At 37.1% G+C, this 15,339-nt stretch overlaps 1 protein-coding gene across 2 annotated transcripts in view; it reads right to left on the bottom strand.

Moving 5' to 3' along the window:
- WDR48 (WD repeat domain 48) overlaps positions 1–15,339 on the bottom strand; it is a 40,895-nt gene that overhangs the window by 2,489 nt on the left and 23,067 nt on the right. The window contains exons 9-19 of one of the 2 annotated variants that reach the window (XM_054693193.1): positions 14,697–14,771; positions 13,775–13,877; positions 12,862–12,959; positions 8,975–9,082; positions 8,322–8,418; positions 7,793–7,888; positions 5,485–5,590; positions 4,440–4,527; positions 3,660–3,695; positions 1,952–2,028; positions 155–347 (exon numbers count right to left, since the gene is read on the bottom strand). In XM_054693193.1, coding sequence (XP_054549168.1) covers positions 155–347; positions 1,952–2,028; positions 3,660–3,695; positions 4,440–4,527; positions 5,485–5,590; positions 7,793–7,888; positions 8,322–8,418; positions 8,975–9,082; positions 12,862–12,959; positions 13,775–13,877; positions 14,697–14,771 — 1,077 coding nt within the window. The remainder of the gene's footprint in view (positions 1–154; positions 348–1,951; positions 2,029–3,659; positions 3,696–4,439; positions 4,528–5,484; positions 5,591–7,792; positions 7,889–8,321; positions 8,419–8,974; positions 9,083–12,861; positions 12,960–13,774; positions 13,878–14,696; positions 14,772–15,339) is intronic. The other variant, XM_037526658.2, reaches the window with a different exon arrangement.

Raw genomic sequence — 15,339 nt, 5'->3', positions numbered from 1 at the left:
CAAATAGATGGGAGAGACGCAGTGCTCCTCAGAGTCTACAAGCAGAAGTCCCCCAGAGGCAACAGACTTGGGAACCACCATCACACCGCACTACGTAACTCTTTGGGCACCGGCACTGGGAGAACATGGGGCTGTGGTCCTCAAGTCCATTTACCTGGTCCTGGCACAAAAGTTCAATTTTCTCCTCAGCCAACACAGCAATATCCTCTTCTTTTTCCTGTTCTCCTGGTTTTTCATTATTAGAAGAGCTAGTGGTTTGAGACTCATTATCCAAGTTGATGATTTTTTCATAAACATGTTCCATTACTTTCCGAACTTGGAGCATGTCACTAGCAGAGAGTCTATCTCTATAAAACGTAAGGGCAGATTTTGACATCAGGGAACTCAATTCACCGGATATTATCTCTTCTATATTCTTTGGTGTTAACGATAAAGATAGAACATACCACAGAAACATAAACCAATAAATGTTTTTGGTCATGGCCTTAATCCATTTTTAGAATTACCAACATTTTTTATAGTGTCTTCCTAAGAAGCACATTATGTAAAACTAAACAAGATTTAAATACACATTCTTAAAATTTACATATACATAAAGAACAGCTTGCTGGGTATGACTCCCTTTAAAGATTTTCCCAGAGCATGAGCACACTAAATGCTCCTGGAAGAGAAAGTGGCCCCCAAGGCTTACCAGGCTTGAATACCCTCTGTGCACATTTCTCCCTGGCTTCCCTCCCTACAGCCATGCCTTCAACTGTGACCAGATGATGCCCCAGTTGAAACCTTGAGTCTCCACCTAACTCTAGACCCATGAACCCAATAGCTGGCTAAGTGGCTCCAGTTGGATGTCCCATAGGTACTGCAAACTCTGTATGTCTAAGACTAGACTCATCAATTTCCTCATCCCCAAGCCTATTTCATCTATATTTCTGATGTCAATTAATGGTCAAAACCATAATGGTCAGACCAGGTAGCTTAGGCTCAAACTCTGAAAGTCATCTTGAACATTTAGTCAGTTAAATTTAGTTTATTAGTCAAGTGATATAGAAGACTTGCTTTGAAATAGTCCTATATGTGTATGTGTAGGCAAGTAGGTGGGAGGGTAATCAGAAGCAGACAAAGCAAAATATTTAGCCACGGATTATTAATTACTGAAGATAGGAGTTCATTCTCCTATCTTCTTTTCTGTATATGTTTGAAAATTTCTGTAACAAAGGTTTTAAAAAGTCTTGCTGACTTTACTTGCTAGGATAGATATGCTGTTCACAGTTTAGCATTCTATACCTGAACTACTACAATTCTCTTGGCTCTTCCTGACTTGAGACCCTACCTTGGGCCTCAGCTTATATCAGCTCAAAATCATGGTGGTATTACTGCATGCTCTAAGACTTGGCATTCAAATATAGCATCAATGAAACCTCTGAAATCCTTTCTGACATTCACCTCTAGAATCTTTCCATCTCCATCCTATGCTGCAGCTACCCCAGTCCTTACTAGTTTTCACTATCTCCTATATGCGCCCACTTCCAAATTCCTGTTCAAACCATTTCCTGGACCTACAATACCTCACTTTGGAAGTTTTATCCATCCTCACATGCCTAATTCAAATATCATATCCTTCAAGCTTTTCTAGAAAGCTCCACCCAAAAATTCCCTTCTTTCGGTTATACTCATCACTTCTAAGTATCCACAATAAAAATAGTTATAATACACAGGACACATAGTTTGTATCCTAAACTATGAACTAAGGTAAAAGGCAAAATCCATGTCTTATTTACTTTTGAACATCTACAACCTACCACAGTAGGTACTTGATAAATGTATAAACCTGTAAAATGCTCTTACATTATAAATGTATAAAATGTTAACATACCTACTCTGCTATAAAAGCAAAAGAAGAATTCTCTCTGGTAATTAGATCAAGGTATCATATGACACTATATTTACTTACTTTTTTAGGGTCTTTGCTCCCGAAGATGCATGAGGTTGGAGGTAGAAAGGAATTTTGTTGAATTTGGGCATATTTTTCTGAAATAGTAAAAGTAAAACAAGGTATAATAGTTTCTGTTAGCTGGTAAACTAAAATGATGTCAACAGGAAAACATGATTTACAGTAATCATTATTTTATAATTAAAAATGACTCAGGAAATATATAGTAACCTATCGAATTATCTGCCAGTTTTAGAGAAAACATCAGAAAAGTATATTTAGTTTTGAAATAAAAGATATGCAAAGACAAATTATATGTAATGTCAGTGGCAATATGAAATTACAGCATGGCTCTCCTCAAATGACAATGCAAGGTATTAAAGTGAGAATTTTAAAATTTTAATTATTAAGCCATACAAACCAAAATCTCAGTTCTACATTAAACTATTAGGGCTGCCCTCTCAAGGTCCAAACAAAAACTTAAGTGTCTTTTGAGAGAAACCCCACAACTTTCATCTTTGAGCAAAACCATACACTCTACGCTGGTGTGGCCCAACATCCAACTGAAAAGGCCAATCAGGTCCTCCCTCTCTCTTTCCCTCTGACATCAGAGTGAGGTCTGAGGTTTTAAGCAAGAGTGGAAACTTCAGCCAGCCACCTAGAGGTCTACCAGGAAGTAACCCACATACTTAAAGGATAAAATTAACTGGTCATCTTTTCTCTAGGTATTAAATCTCTCCGAGCCTCCATGTCCTATCCTGTCTGGATGTCTCCTCTCAGGAATAAGACATAGGCCTAAAGTCAGCAATGCATCCCAGGTGAGTTGCACACTCAAAGGAAGAAGTGATTTATAGAGAGCTCGGATTTAGAGAAGACCATAGCATATCCATCAGATGCCACACTGGCTTTTAGTTCTTTGAGGTATATCTGGGACAGAAAATAAATTTTCTAAAAGTTCTAGAGATTAAATCTCTTTTCATATGGCTTTAGGAATATACAAAATAGATCAAAAGAATATAAGAGAGTCTAGAAACAGACCCATGTGTATATAGAAATTTAGTATTTGATAAGAATAGCATTTTGAATTAGTAGGAAAAGGACAGATTATTCAGTTAAGTTGTGCTGGCACACTGGCTAAACTTTTGGAGAAAGTTAGCATCCTACTTCACATCAAAAAAAAAAAACAAAACTCTAACAGATTAAATATGTAGACATAAAAACATCACAACCATGCTAAAACAGAGTACTTTTGCTTCTTTTGAATGGAAAATACTTAGTCAAGACATGAACTCATAACCATAAAGGATCAATCTGATTATATAAAAATGACAACCTTTTGCCTGGTAAAAGCATCACAAAGTAACAATTTAATTAAGAGACACAATAGTCAAAGGGTTAGTACTCATATGAAAAACTCCTATACATCAATAAGACAAGACAAATAATTCAGTAGGAAAAATGAATGAAGAATACAAACAGGCAGGTCACAGAAGAACTACAAATGGCCAATATGAAAAGATGTTTAACCTCATTACATACTAAAAAAGAAATACCCACGTTAAAACAATGAGAAAATATTTGCCTATCTTTAAGCAAATTTTAAAAGTATCCAGCGTTGGTGAAGGTATGGGGGAATGGGCACTCATACACTGCTGGTGACAGTGTAAACTGGTATAGCCTTTGTGGAGGACAATTTGGCAATATCTATCAAAATTTAAAATGTGCATACCCTTTGATCCAGCAATTCCACTTCTAGGAATTTATCCTAAAAAGTATACAAAGATATATGTACAAGGATGTTCACTGAAGCATTGTTTGTAATAGAAAACATTGGAAACAACCTAAATGTCCACTAATAGGGGACTAGTTAAATAAATTATGGCACATTTACACAACGGAATACTATGCAGTCATTAAAAGGAATGATTCATATGTATGACATGAAAAGATGTCAGAGATATACTTTTTAAGCAAAAAAAAAAACCAAAAAAAAAAACAAAAAAAAAACACACACAACCAAGTTGCAGAACAGTATTGTTCTTGTGCAGTAATAGATCTTGTGCAAAATAAAATGAATTGTAGACACAAATATATATATAATATATATACACGTATACACACGCACAAATAATATATGCTTGTGTATGCACAGAAAACAGTACTAAAGGTCATGAATTAAACTATTAATAGTTACTATTTCTGAGGAGAAGGACAAGAAGTGAATGGAAAAGAAGGAGTGATTGGGGAAGGTAAGGGAGTTTCACTTTATTCATTTATTATTCCCTTTAATAAGCATATATTATTTTTTATACTTAAAAACCAACAAAGATATAAACAAATATAGAATAATTATCAATACTTCTGCAACTTTGGAACTGCAGGGAAACAGAAAGATGACTCCACTTGGCAGTCTAGTTTTTTATTTATTTAAGTTTAAGATTATACAATCTAAAGCAGTTCTTAATGATTTAGAAAAAATAAGAGTAAAGTGGGAGTGAGGGATACTTACATCCACAGTGATGTCAATTACCCATTGTGGCACCGTCTCATTAAGAAGCATCGACTCAGTCTCACCTCCAGAATCTCTGCAGAGCAGCCTAAAGACAACCAATCAGGTAGTAAGTTACACAACAAGCAGAAGTGACATAATCACTATCAACAAACATTAGAGGGCATTTAGGATAACCCCCACTTGACAGCTGGGAAATAAAGTGCAGACAGGCAGAAGGACTCAGCTAAGAGGGAGAGTAGGACCTTAAACTCAGGCCCTCAGATTCTGAGGCCAGACATATACTTCAGCTGCCTCTCTGAGTCCTGGGGGTTAACAAGAAACATGGGTGTAGGTAAAGCACTCAAGAAAGGTCTCCTACAAGTGTTATATGACACAGGCTTCTACAGGTAACACGGATTAGGATGTTTTCAATAATCATATGCTCAGGAAACTACAAAAAAGGAAAAGAATTCTGGGCTCAAGGTCAAGGCAAGCATTTTCCTTCCTCTGGACCTACAGAAGACTAGTGAGCTCTCCCCTCTGGCTTCACCAGAGCCTTGTTGGCAACTTGGAGGTAAAGTCAGCCCAGCTTGTCCCTGCAGAACCTCAGAAAGGACTGCCAAGCACATTATATTAAGCCATTATAGGCACCACAGTCCCCAGGAGCAGCCCAGTCCATCTTGCCTAGGTGCATCCAAGGGAAGTTAGTTACACTGATGCTGTCTTGTGAGCAGGGGCTTCAGTGATGCCAGCTGTACCCTGATTCTGGTAATCATGCTGGGTTAAGTGAGAGAAAGTAAGTTTCCTGCAAAAACCACTGATGCTGCTGCCTTAAGGCAAAGTATCAACTTCATTCTAACAGTAGAGGTTCAGCTCTTAACTAGAATGTGATCTAATAGCATCATCAGGTATTTAACTACCTCATGGAGATAGAAAAAGATTCCAAATCCTTGACATCCCTGTAAGTCAATATTAAACAATTTAGAATACCTGATTTGAATCAGTGTTTCTTAGCAAATGGGATGCTTTCTTAGGCAAGGCTGCCAGCCCCCCTTACCCATACCTGAAGAGTGTGCGACCTCCAGCTTCACCAAAGATCACAGGGGTATGGGGCGGCACTTGAAAATATCCATTTCCCTTCTGTACTCGGTTCTCCTGCTCCCCATTTACTAGGAAAAGATGCAGATGGTGTCAGTATCCAGAGTTAGTGCTAAAAACAGATTCTAATTTTTTTTTTCATAAGGCTTCAAATAGTGCATCATTAAAGTAAAAAATCCCATAAGTTAGCCAGAATTAGAAATAAAAATTAAAAAAAGGAACCACTTAAATAACTAAAAGTAAGAAATACAGCAACTTGTGATACACTTTATGAGAAGTGACTACATTTTAGAGGATTAAGAGAGATTAATGTTTGAGACTTGAAATATAAAGCAAAACCATCTACTGCAGCCACAGAGGCCTAGGGCAACCTGTTTATAAATGATAATCTGCCTTTTTTTTTTTTTTTTTTTTGTGGGACACCAACTCAGAAATACTTCATGTCAGAAAATAGAAAAAAATTTTTTTTAAATATTTAATGGCAGTCATTATTAATGGCAGAAGTACGAGTGAAAACTAAAATCATCAGAGAGGCCATAAGCTCATTTTTATTGTTCTTTGCAAATTTCATTTACTCCACTTTCTTTGTAATCTTTTGACCTAAGTGCCAACTTGTTCATAAATACTACTCTAATGAAAGTGGAAGCAATTTTAGCCTCTGAGATCCACAGCAGTTTCAAAATGTCTCTCACAGTGTCCAATACTTCTTCTGATCTCATAATGCTTTAAGTAGACTCTTTGCTTTACTGGAATTTTAGTCCCTGAAGGATGGGGTCTATGCCCATTTATCTTTATTACCACCATCCTGCAAATCACAATAGGCCTCTGAACACTTGAGCTGCTCCTCAAGTATAATCTAAGCACCTCCCCTGGCTATGGTATAAGTACAGCAGATGACTAGAGAGGTGATGCATGCAGTGTTCTGAGCTGGTTCAGGAGGTGGTCAGGCCTTGTCCCTTTTTCTGTACTTTGGCAGTTCGATTTCAGGGGTGATTTGGGATTTCCTCTAGCTTCTTTCTTACTCCCACAACCAAAGCCTGCTCTCAAAGGATGCTGAGCATACCACTGTTTTCTTATAACTTAATCTTTATCATCTACTTGGGGTCTCTGATGGCATCCTGTCTAGCCGTCATAGATGTCATAAAGGAGAACAAGCCCAAAACAGGATATGTTCATAGCTAGTAGCTGATAAGTGGAAGAGCTCACACCAGAACCTAGCTTTCTCAACCCTCTATGGAAAGATCTTTCCATTGAGTTTCTCTGGCTCACAGTCCACTGTACAATTCTGATGGAGAATGAAATGGACCAGGTGACAAAAGAGAAGCACCAAGGGTGGGGTCCGTGTCATTTCTCTGACAGAGACATAATACCTGCCTTTCAGGAAAGCATGTCATCCTTACAAAAGAGATTTAAACTCCAAAAATCATTATGGACAAATCAATCAGGTAGAATGAAATTATTGCAGGAGGTCCTCATCATTGCTGACCACCAGAGTAGGCAGTCTTCAGCAGAATCTCCAGAGAACTCAAATTATCTTCAACTGAGTAAGCCCTTCAGCAGTAGATGGGATGCAAGGATTTGTCAACTGGCTATGGGATACATATAAGCTGTGAAATTTTAAGTTCTTCCCCTGCCCCCTTTCTTTAACCAAACTGAGTTGAGCTCATCATTCAAAATATATTCTCCTCTGCTGCCCAGTGAAAGTTAGTGGACTGTCTGCAGCACATAACATCTTTTGAATGCCCTCAATGACATTCATTAACACATACTCATTACATAGCCTGACGCGCTGAGATGGAATTTGAGTTTTTGAAACATTCAAACCCAACACCAGGTAGATCACCAGACCAGATGGTAAAAACACTTCAGGCCAACATGAAACATGACTATATAAGGGCAAACCTGGCTTTCTGATGCAGCTCTAGAGCTAAATCCCACCAGTCGATGGACAGTCTAAGAAATATCTGTGGAAGATAGCTGCTTATTTCTAAGAAGAAAGGTCGGGAGGGTGGGGGGGACAGCAAATGGTTTATTCCTTCTAGCTTGAGCAAAGCTCTCTTTGAATCTCAAATGAGACTGGATGGATGTTCTTACTTTGGGATGTAGAATGGAGGGCAATAAATTGGGCACACCACAAATATTATATCACAATTTAGCAAATGATTAAAATGTTTCTTAAAACAACAAATAACCTATCTTTAACTTCTGAGTAATTTTTGACCAATTAAAATTAAGTAAAATTTGATCAATTATTCTGATACAAAAGCACAAACCATGGTTCACTTCATTTTCTTCTTCATCCATTGGATTCACATGTGTCCTAGGCCAATATTCTAAGAGTGCCTGAAGTAAAAGTCCTCCCAAGTTCACTGTAGAAGAGTTAATTAAAATGAAAAGGAAAGGAAAAGAAAGCTGTTAGTTTAAACCCAGAAATAGAGAAAAAATAAAAATTATAAGGTGTCACATGTTATAGCGTTAAATTCTTAACCCAATGCCAAAGCAAGTTTTTGTCAAGTCTATAAAATTTTAAAGCATGGAGCAAACATATTCTATTTGGTTGTTCAAATATAGCCTTTCATTAAAAACGAATAAACAAAATCAGGAATTACGTTCTTTAAAGGGTTATTTCCACGTAAAGGAGCTACTAGAACTCTATTGTATGTCCATATTCTCAGGAAAATTCTGTCCAAAGATACAATCAACAAGAAATAGCAGACTCTATAAAGATGAGCGCACAGCAAACAACAGCACGAATCCACCTCGTTCAGAAGGTGGCAGACCAGGAAGGACATTCAAACTCACGTTTTGGATCTGAGCCATCAGGGCTACTGAAGCCTGCATCTTTTGCAGAAACCCAAGCGGCAAAACAGTCACTCTCATCCAAAGTAATAGTCAACATCTGTCAAACGAAAAAAACTTTTAATGGCATTCCACTGAATACATATTCCAAGTAAGTCTCTTAACTCTTCTATTGTGACTGAAGTGCTAAGCCAGAGTCTCAGAACCAAAAGCTGCTCCCTGCTTTGTGAGACTCAATGTAAATACAATTCGATTTACTGTGATACCAAAAAGCATTTTTCAAGTTTAATGAAAAATTTTTTCCTTTTATATTTAAGAAGATAGAACTCTCGGGCCTCCCTCGTGGCATAAGGGGTTAACTCTCAGCACTATCAAGCTTTTGGCAGCCACTGCAGCACAAGTTCAATCTCCTCAATCCCCGGCCAAGGAGCTGACCCACATGGCACAGCCGACCTCTCCTGTCTCGCCAGCTGCTCTCCTCTGAATCCTTCCCCCATACCTCTGGCTATACCCCAGCTCTTGTATGCTTAAATAAATAAAATAAATCTTAAAAAAAAAACAAACATAGAACTCTGTAACAAAAAGTATTTCATTTGGGGCTGTATTAGAAATTTACAACAATACCAAACTGCACAAAATATCAATTGTTAACTTACCCCTGTTTTTAGGTCTACTGAAAACCAATTTGGCACATACACCATCTTAAACCTTTTCTTAATTTCATCTTCAAAATCCACTTTGCCCAGATCTTCAACTTTACATGCCTATTTATTAAAAAGTATAATTAGCCAATTTAAGTGGTGAATTAATTTGTTTCTGATTTAGCTTTTTAAAATTTTATGTTTTCACATTTTTCTATGTAAAAAAATAGTCTAAACGATATTTCAAAAAGATTGTGGTCAATTATGTTTATCTTAAAGCATTTACCTTTAAATAACTATCTGCTGTTAAAATTTTAAATTAAAAAAACACAAAATATCCTTTTGGTGGGAAATTAGAATTTAATTTTGCTGATATTGATAAAACACAATACCACACTTACTCAAAAGCATTGTCAAAGGAAGTAAAAAATATCTTCAAGGAAAAATAACAGTTAAGAGGACTTGAAGCTAGCTACTCTCAGACAAGCTATAATATATGCAGCAATTTTGTCTTTCTTGACCATTAAAATCCTTATTGTTTCTCTCATTTCTTAAGTATGCAAGCTCTCAAAAGTGTGTCCTGAACTAACGTGCCGTGCAGCAATTCCTTAAACAGCTCATCTTAATCCTGAACCCATCACAGAATGTTCCCACCTCCTGATACTAAGCAACTTGGTTCTTTCCTGAGGGTTCCATTTCACCAGCCATCTTCTCAAAGGGCAACTCTTATTCTCCCACATCCCACAGGCCCTACAAGTCATATAGAGACCACTGTCCATTATTGCCATATAGAAACTTTCTTTGAGGCTCATGTCATTTAGCTGCAGAAAACTCCCCCTTTTCCTCACTGGTATATAGTAATGGTCATTCTTCCTCATTCACTGGGGACTGGAGCTCTGGTTCAAAGTCTTGCAAAGCATCTTGAGTTATTGCTTTCATCCTACACAACATCAACACCCACATGAACAACACACAAGATATGAAGGTCTCTCCAATCTTTGACAATATTCCCATTATAAATGTGCAGTCCCCAACCTCAACTGGATCACTGATGCTACCTAGAGTTTCTTCTGTTTCCAAACTCAGTACTCCACAAACATCTTTTTAAATCTTTATTCTCCTATCTTTGACCTTGTTACTTCCCTACTATACTCAGCACAAGACTGATCTCTATTTATCAAACAAACAAACAAACAAACAAACAAAGAGCACCATTGACAAAATCCCTGTAACTTTGTGTTACCATTCTTCCTGGTGCAAGGAAAAAGATATCCCTTCTTGCTGTGCTCTGGATCTTCTCACCTCTTGCTTCTTGGGAACCCTGCACCATCATCAACCTGCTCACCTCTCTACTGCTTTCTCCCTAAGAGCAGTAAACCATGTTCAAATTTCTCTCATCTCAAAAATACCAAACGCCACAACAGAACCTTCCCTTAACCATCTTGCCCTTAAATCCTCTCCAGTTACTTAAGGTCTCTTCCTGCCCACTCACCAAAGTTAAATTTCATCACAGATGGTTTCCACTCAAATTCTGTTTCTTCACTTCTCAATTACTACTAACCCCATTCCATCTGGCTTTTGCCTTGAGGACTCCCCAAAGACCATTCTCCCCAGACACGATCCTCTTTATTGGCCAAATCCAGGTACAGATAGCTTACATGAACTTTCATAGCTTTCATAGCTTACATGAACTTTCGGCAGGTCACTGATGTTAACTACAAGCTTCCTTCTGAAAAGCTCAATTAGTTCTTAAGCTGCTACTGGCTCTTGGTTTTCTTACTACTTTTATTATACACCTTTATCGCTTCCTCTTTTTCTAATAATCCCTGAAAGAGTGACGACTTAATTTCTTCTCTGTTCAGTGTAGATGTTTTACTTGAAAACTTATCTCAATTAGAATCCACATGCTGATGGCTGCTAAACCAATTCAAGCTCTTCCATCTGTGCACTGGATTGTACAACTGTCTGCTCAACAGACATCTCTACCCAGACATCCCACAAAAACTCAAATTTGTTGTCTTTCTCAGCATAGTCCTTTTCCCAACAAGCCATATGCCCTCTATAATCCCCTATATTACTTCCACTCACCACACTATGTAATCCAGAAACCTGGGGTTCATCTCTGCTCATTCCTTCTCTTTATATTCCTTTTTTGCCAACTAACTTTCAAGGAATATTGTCACTCACTCTCATGTCTAATTAAGCCCTTATTCATAGGCTGATATATTGTTCTAATTTTTTTCTGTTCCTTTGTTCCCATCCCAGTGCAGATAAATACCTAATAATGACAATTCACCTGAATTAATGCAACAGCCTCTAGCCATCAGGTGCCAGTCACTATGATAAATACTTTGCAAACAATCCTTTAACATCACCAAGAAGTAAGTGCTACCACATTTCAGGAATAAATACAGAGGTATTTATTAGTGATGATAGTGTCCAGGACAAGGCAGGACAAAACATAGTTTATAACATACCAAAGCATATCTCTGTTGTAGTAGAGAAAAACCAAATGGATTTTTGTTCGGGTCTCTTGCTCGGATGTCACGTTTACCAAGTAACTGTTTTGTAACTGACTTTCCACAAGAGGGCAAGTGTAGGTCAGGCCAACATTCTACTGAGATATAGTCCCCTTTCCCAGGAGGAAACGTATTTATCTTATTCTTTAAATCCAGAAGTTAACGCAAGTGAATCCTTATTCCTTATAACTGGGAGGTTAACTAAAATACCAGGTCTTGTCAATTTTTCCTTTATAATATACCCAATACCTGTCTTCCAGTTTCTTTCCCATTACACAGACTACTACAGTTCTAAATATGGGCTTTTCTTGCTTTCAGACCATCTAAGATTAAGGTTCTTTAGAAAATACCAATGGAAGCTCAACCCCAGGGCCTGCAATTCAAGACTTTGGGAAATGACTTGAATCTCATCTTTCATTTCATACCCTTATTCATCCTTATATTCACTTTAGTCTCCAATTAAAGAAAACTGCTCACCTAGCTTTGAGTAAGTACATACCTTCTCTCTTCTGTGTGTTGTCGTTTACTCACTCCTTCCTAAAATTCTCTTCCATTATTTACCTGATGCAACCATTTAAGCCCTGATTCAAACAAATTTCACCACCACCAAGCTCTTCCATTTCTCCAGTTGTACATAACTGCCTTTGCCCATAAAATATCCTGGGATGCTTAGTCTTTCTCTGTAAGGCCCTCACATTCCCCACTCATCTCTGCTACCAAAAGGGATTCATACAGACTTTTCTTCAAATAATTCTTTGTACACAATACTCATTCAACCTAGGAAATATCTGTTGAATAAATATATCAACCATACTAAGCAGGGACATTTGTTAGAACCCTAATGGCAGGTTAACTTTTCAGTGGGGCTATAAATTCTTTTGTGTAGTTGAGAAGCAGTTGAACAGCTTAATATATCTCAACCATCCCAGATGGAGTCATCACAATAATGCAGAGTTGTGAATGATGCTCATGATGGCTGTAAATCCTAATAAACAAACTTATTTTGTGCACTCCAGTGGTTCTCAATGGGGGATGATTTTGTCCATTCTCCTCCCCTCAAACATTTGGCAATGTCTGGAGGTAAATGTGATGGCCACTGTGAAGTGGGGGATAGGTGGGGAGGTGGGCACCTATTGGGTAGATGCAAGGAAATGCTGCTGAACATCAACAATTCACAGGACAACACCTTCCCACAGCTTCCCCAAAATTCATGTGGATCAAATCTCAATAGTGTCTGGGATAAGGCAGGAAAAAACATAGTCTGTTATATACCAAGCAGAGAAAATGGTTCCATGCAAATTTCAGATGACTGGAAGGATAAAGTATGGCCTTATGTAATATTCACATAAGAAGCTATAAGTTATTACAAAAAATGGTACTCACCTTCAATACATCCCAATATGCCACATTATTATTGGTATCTTTGGTTAATATATGCCTCTTATCATTAAGAATGTGGCACTGAATAATACTAGCACCCCCTAAAGGAAAAAAAAAAAAACAAACCATACAATTAGTAAAACAATTCTTTAAATTCACAGCATGGCATTAATTGTTGACTGGCATGTACATAACAGAACATAAATTATACTGGTCACCAGAAAGGAGAAGGTAACTCAGAAGACTACACAATTATATTTAAGGCAATTTCAGGCCAATCAAAGAAAAGCTGATTTTAATAATAGATTATAGATTTTAAAACCCCTCACTTTAAGGGGATACTATGGAAAAATTGTTAGGGGCAAACAAGTTTCATCCACTGGTCAAAGTTCAAATGATACAGTGAAACCTCTGAATTAGTCCCATCTCTCATTAACTTTTGTTTTTTATTCTCTGTTTTATGCCTGTGAATGGATAGTCTATTCTAATGGTAAGGCAACAGCAGACACATATATGAACTGCAGATGAATGTAACATTCAATACCTAAATCCCAGACTCTGACATTAAATCAAAGTTGCCACTCCAGTTACAGCACGTAGCATTCAATGAACCAGATCTGCCCTTTCTGGCTGGTGCCAAAAGACAATTTTAACCCCATTTTACAAAGTGGCTATTGGCTTTACCAAGGCCATGACTATTTTGTTGCTGAGAAAAAAGATGAACTCAAAAGAGAGTTCGCTTTAAAGTCACCAAACAGCATTTTGAAAAGTTTTTCTTCTATTAAGAATAAATTAATATGCTATTTGTGAACATCAGAATTACATGTAAAAGGTCATCTCCTTTATTTTTATGGATCTCTCAGTAACTATAACTAACCTTAATCAAGGTACAATACCTTCTAATTTCCTTACTCACCTTTAATAACCTGGTCAGGTTGTGTACAAAGGGGTGTTATAGGATTTGTACAGTCATTGTCATAATCTCCAGAAGCTCTGAAATTATGAATTCCCTTCAATGTCTAAAGGAACAAAATTATTTAATCATTTTATGCTTTGTAGGCTTTGCTAATCTGTTTAAAGTGGCAAGAAAAATAAAGAACAAATGAAAACAGCAAACAATAACAATACCAACCCCAAAATTCTTAGTCCTGAAGTATATTTATTTACCGTGATTCAAACAAAAAAATATTAAGACAAGGAACAGAATCCAGTTCTTTGGAGAGCAGCATAGGCACTCTTCCAGATAAAGTTAAGAGGATCTCAAATTGGCACAAAGAAATTTAGATAAGATCATAACATTTTTCACAAGTGCTTGAGAAAGACACAACCTGTATACAAATGCAAATAAATGCAAACACTTTCTTTTTTGTTACCCACAGTCTGGTAAGCATGAAAACTTACATTTTATTTTATTAAGATTTAAGAATTAACAGTACTTTTGAGACTTTTCTCAGCTTATCCTCTATTATTTAACCCTCATCTTTATACTATAAAGAAAAAAGAAATAAATTTGAAAGTACAGTTTTCTGCTTTCTCTTGTTAGAAAAACAGAACCCCAGCAAGTTTCCCTGCTGTTGGTACTGGGCTGCCTATTTTCAAAGGCAGCTTCAGAAGGTAAGAAAATACACTAATATTTACTAGTTTTATTGGGTAATACTTACTATACCTAAATCCTTAGGAATACACTTGTATTCATCAGGGTTTTCAGATTTTTGTCGCTGTCCAAAGATGCTGAGAGAATCAGGATTACACTGAGGCTTTGATACAACTATTTGGCAGATCTGTGATAACAACCACATATTTATAATCCTTTGCCAAGTACACAGTGGTTCACTTACCCATTTATTTACTGTAGACTTAGTTGTTGCAACCCAGATTGCAGGAGGGGGATCAGCTGATCTGTCAAGTTCCATCTGAAAACAAAGCACAAAAATAATGCTTTGTGAAAATGTCAGCTCTTCTGAACTGACAGGACTAGCTAGACATCATTAAATATCAACTGCTTCCTTCAACATCTGTGTGTTGCATGTTGACTATATACCAGAACATGTGTTAAAAGCTAGAGAGGTACAGAATGAGGGAGTCTCTTTGGTGAAGGAATCAAAGCCCCAAAACATTGACATAAAGTTAGTTTTAAGTGTGCTTACCTTAAGGGACCTAAATGGGTTCAAAAGGATGATTTACCGTAATTTTGATTTTGCTACTCTAGTTATGTTCTTTCTTAATAATGAAATTATTTTTTCTTTGAACATGTTTTTAGTAAAAAATACTCTAGCAAAATAGCAAAAATGAAAAGTACTCCTACAATCTAACCCTTTTCCTAAGGACAGTACACCTATGAAGAGTTTACTGTGTATCCTTCTGAATTTTTTAAATACTGTACATATAAAGACATACATATATGCATGGACATATTATACAAATGGAATCACTCTTCATATTTCTCCTCTAAGGACAAGTCAGGGAAGCCAGGCAAGCTCA

The sequence above is a fragment of the Talpa occidentalis genome, unplaced genomic scaffold (genome assembly GCF_014898055.3).
Source record: "Talpa occidentalis isolate TD23 unplaced genomic scaffold, MPIMG_talOcc4v2.1 talOcc4.10, whole genome shotgun sequence".
Classification (NCBI taxonomy): Eukaryota; Metazoa; Chordata; class Mammalia; order Eulipotyphla; family Talpidae; genus Talpa; species Talpa occidentalis.
The sequence above is the reverse complement of the archived record's forward strand: the minus strand, read 5'-3'. Positions and strand labels throughout refer to the sequence as shown.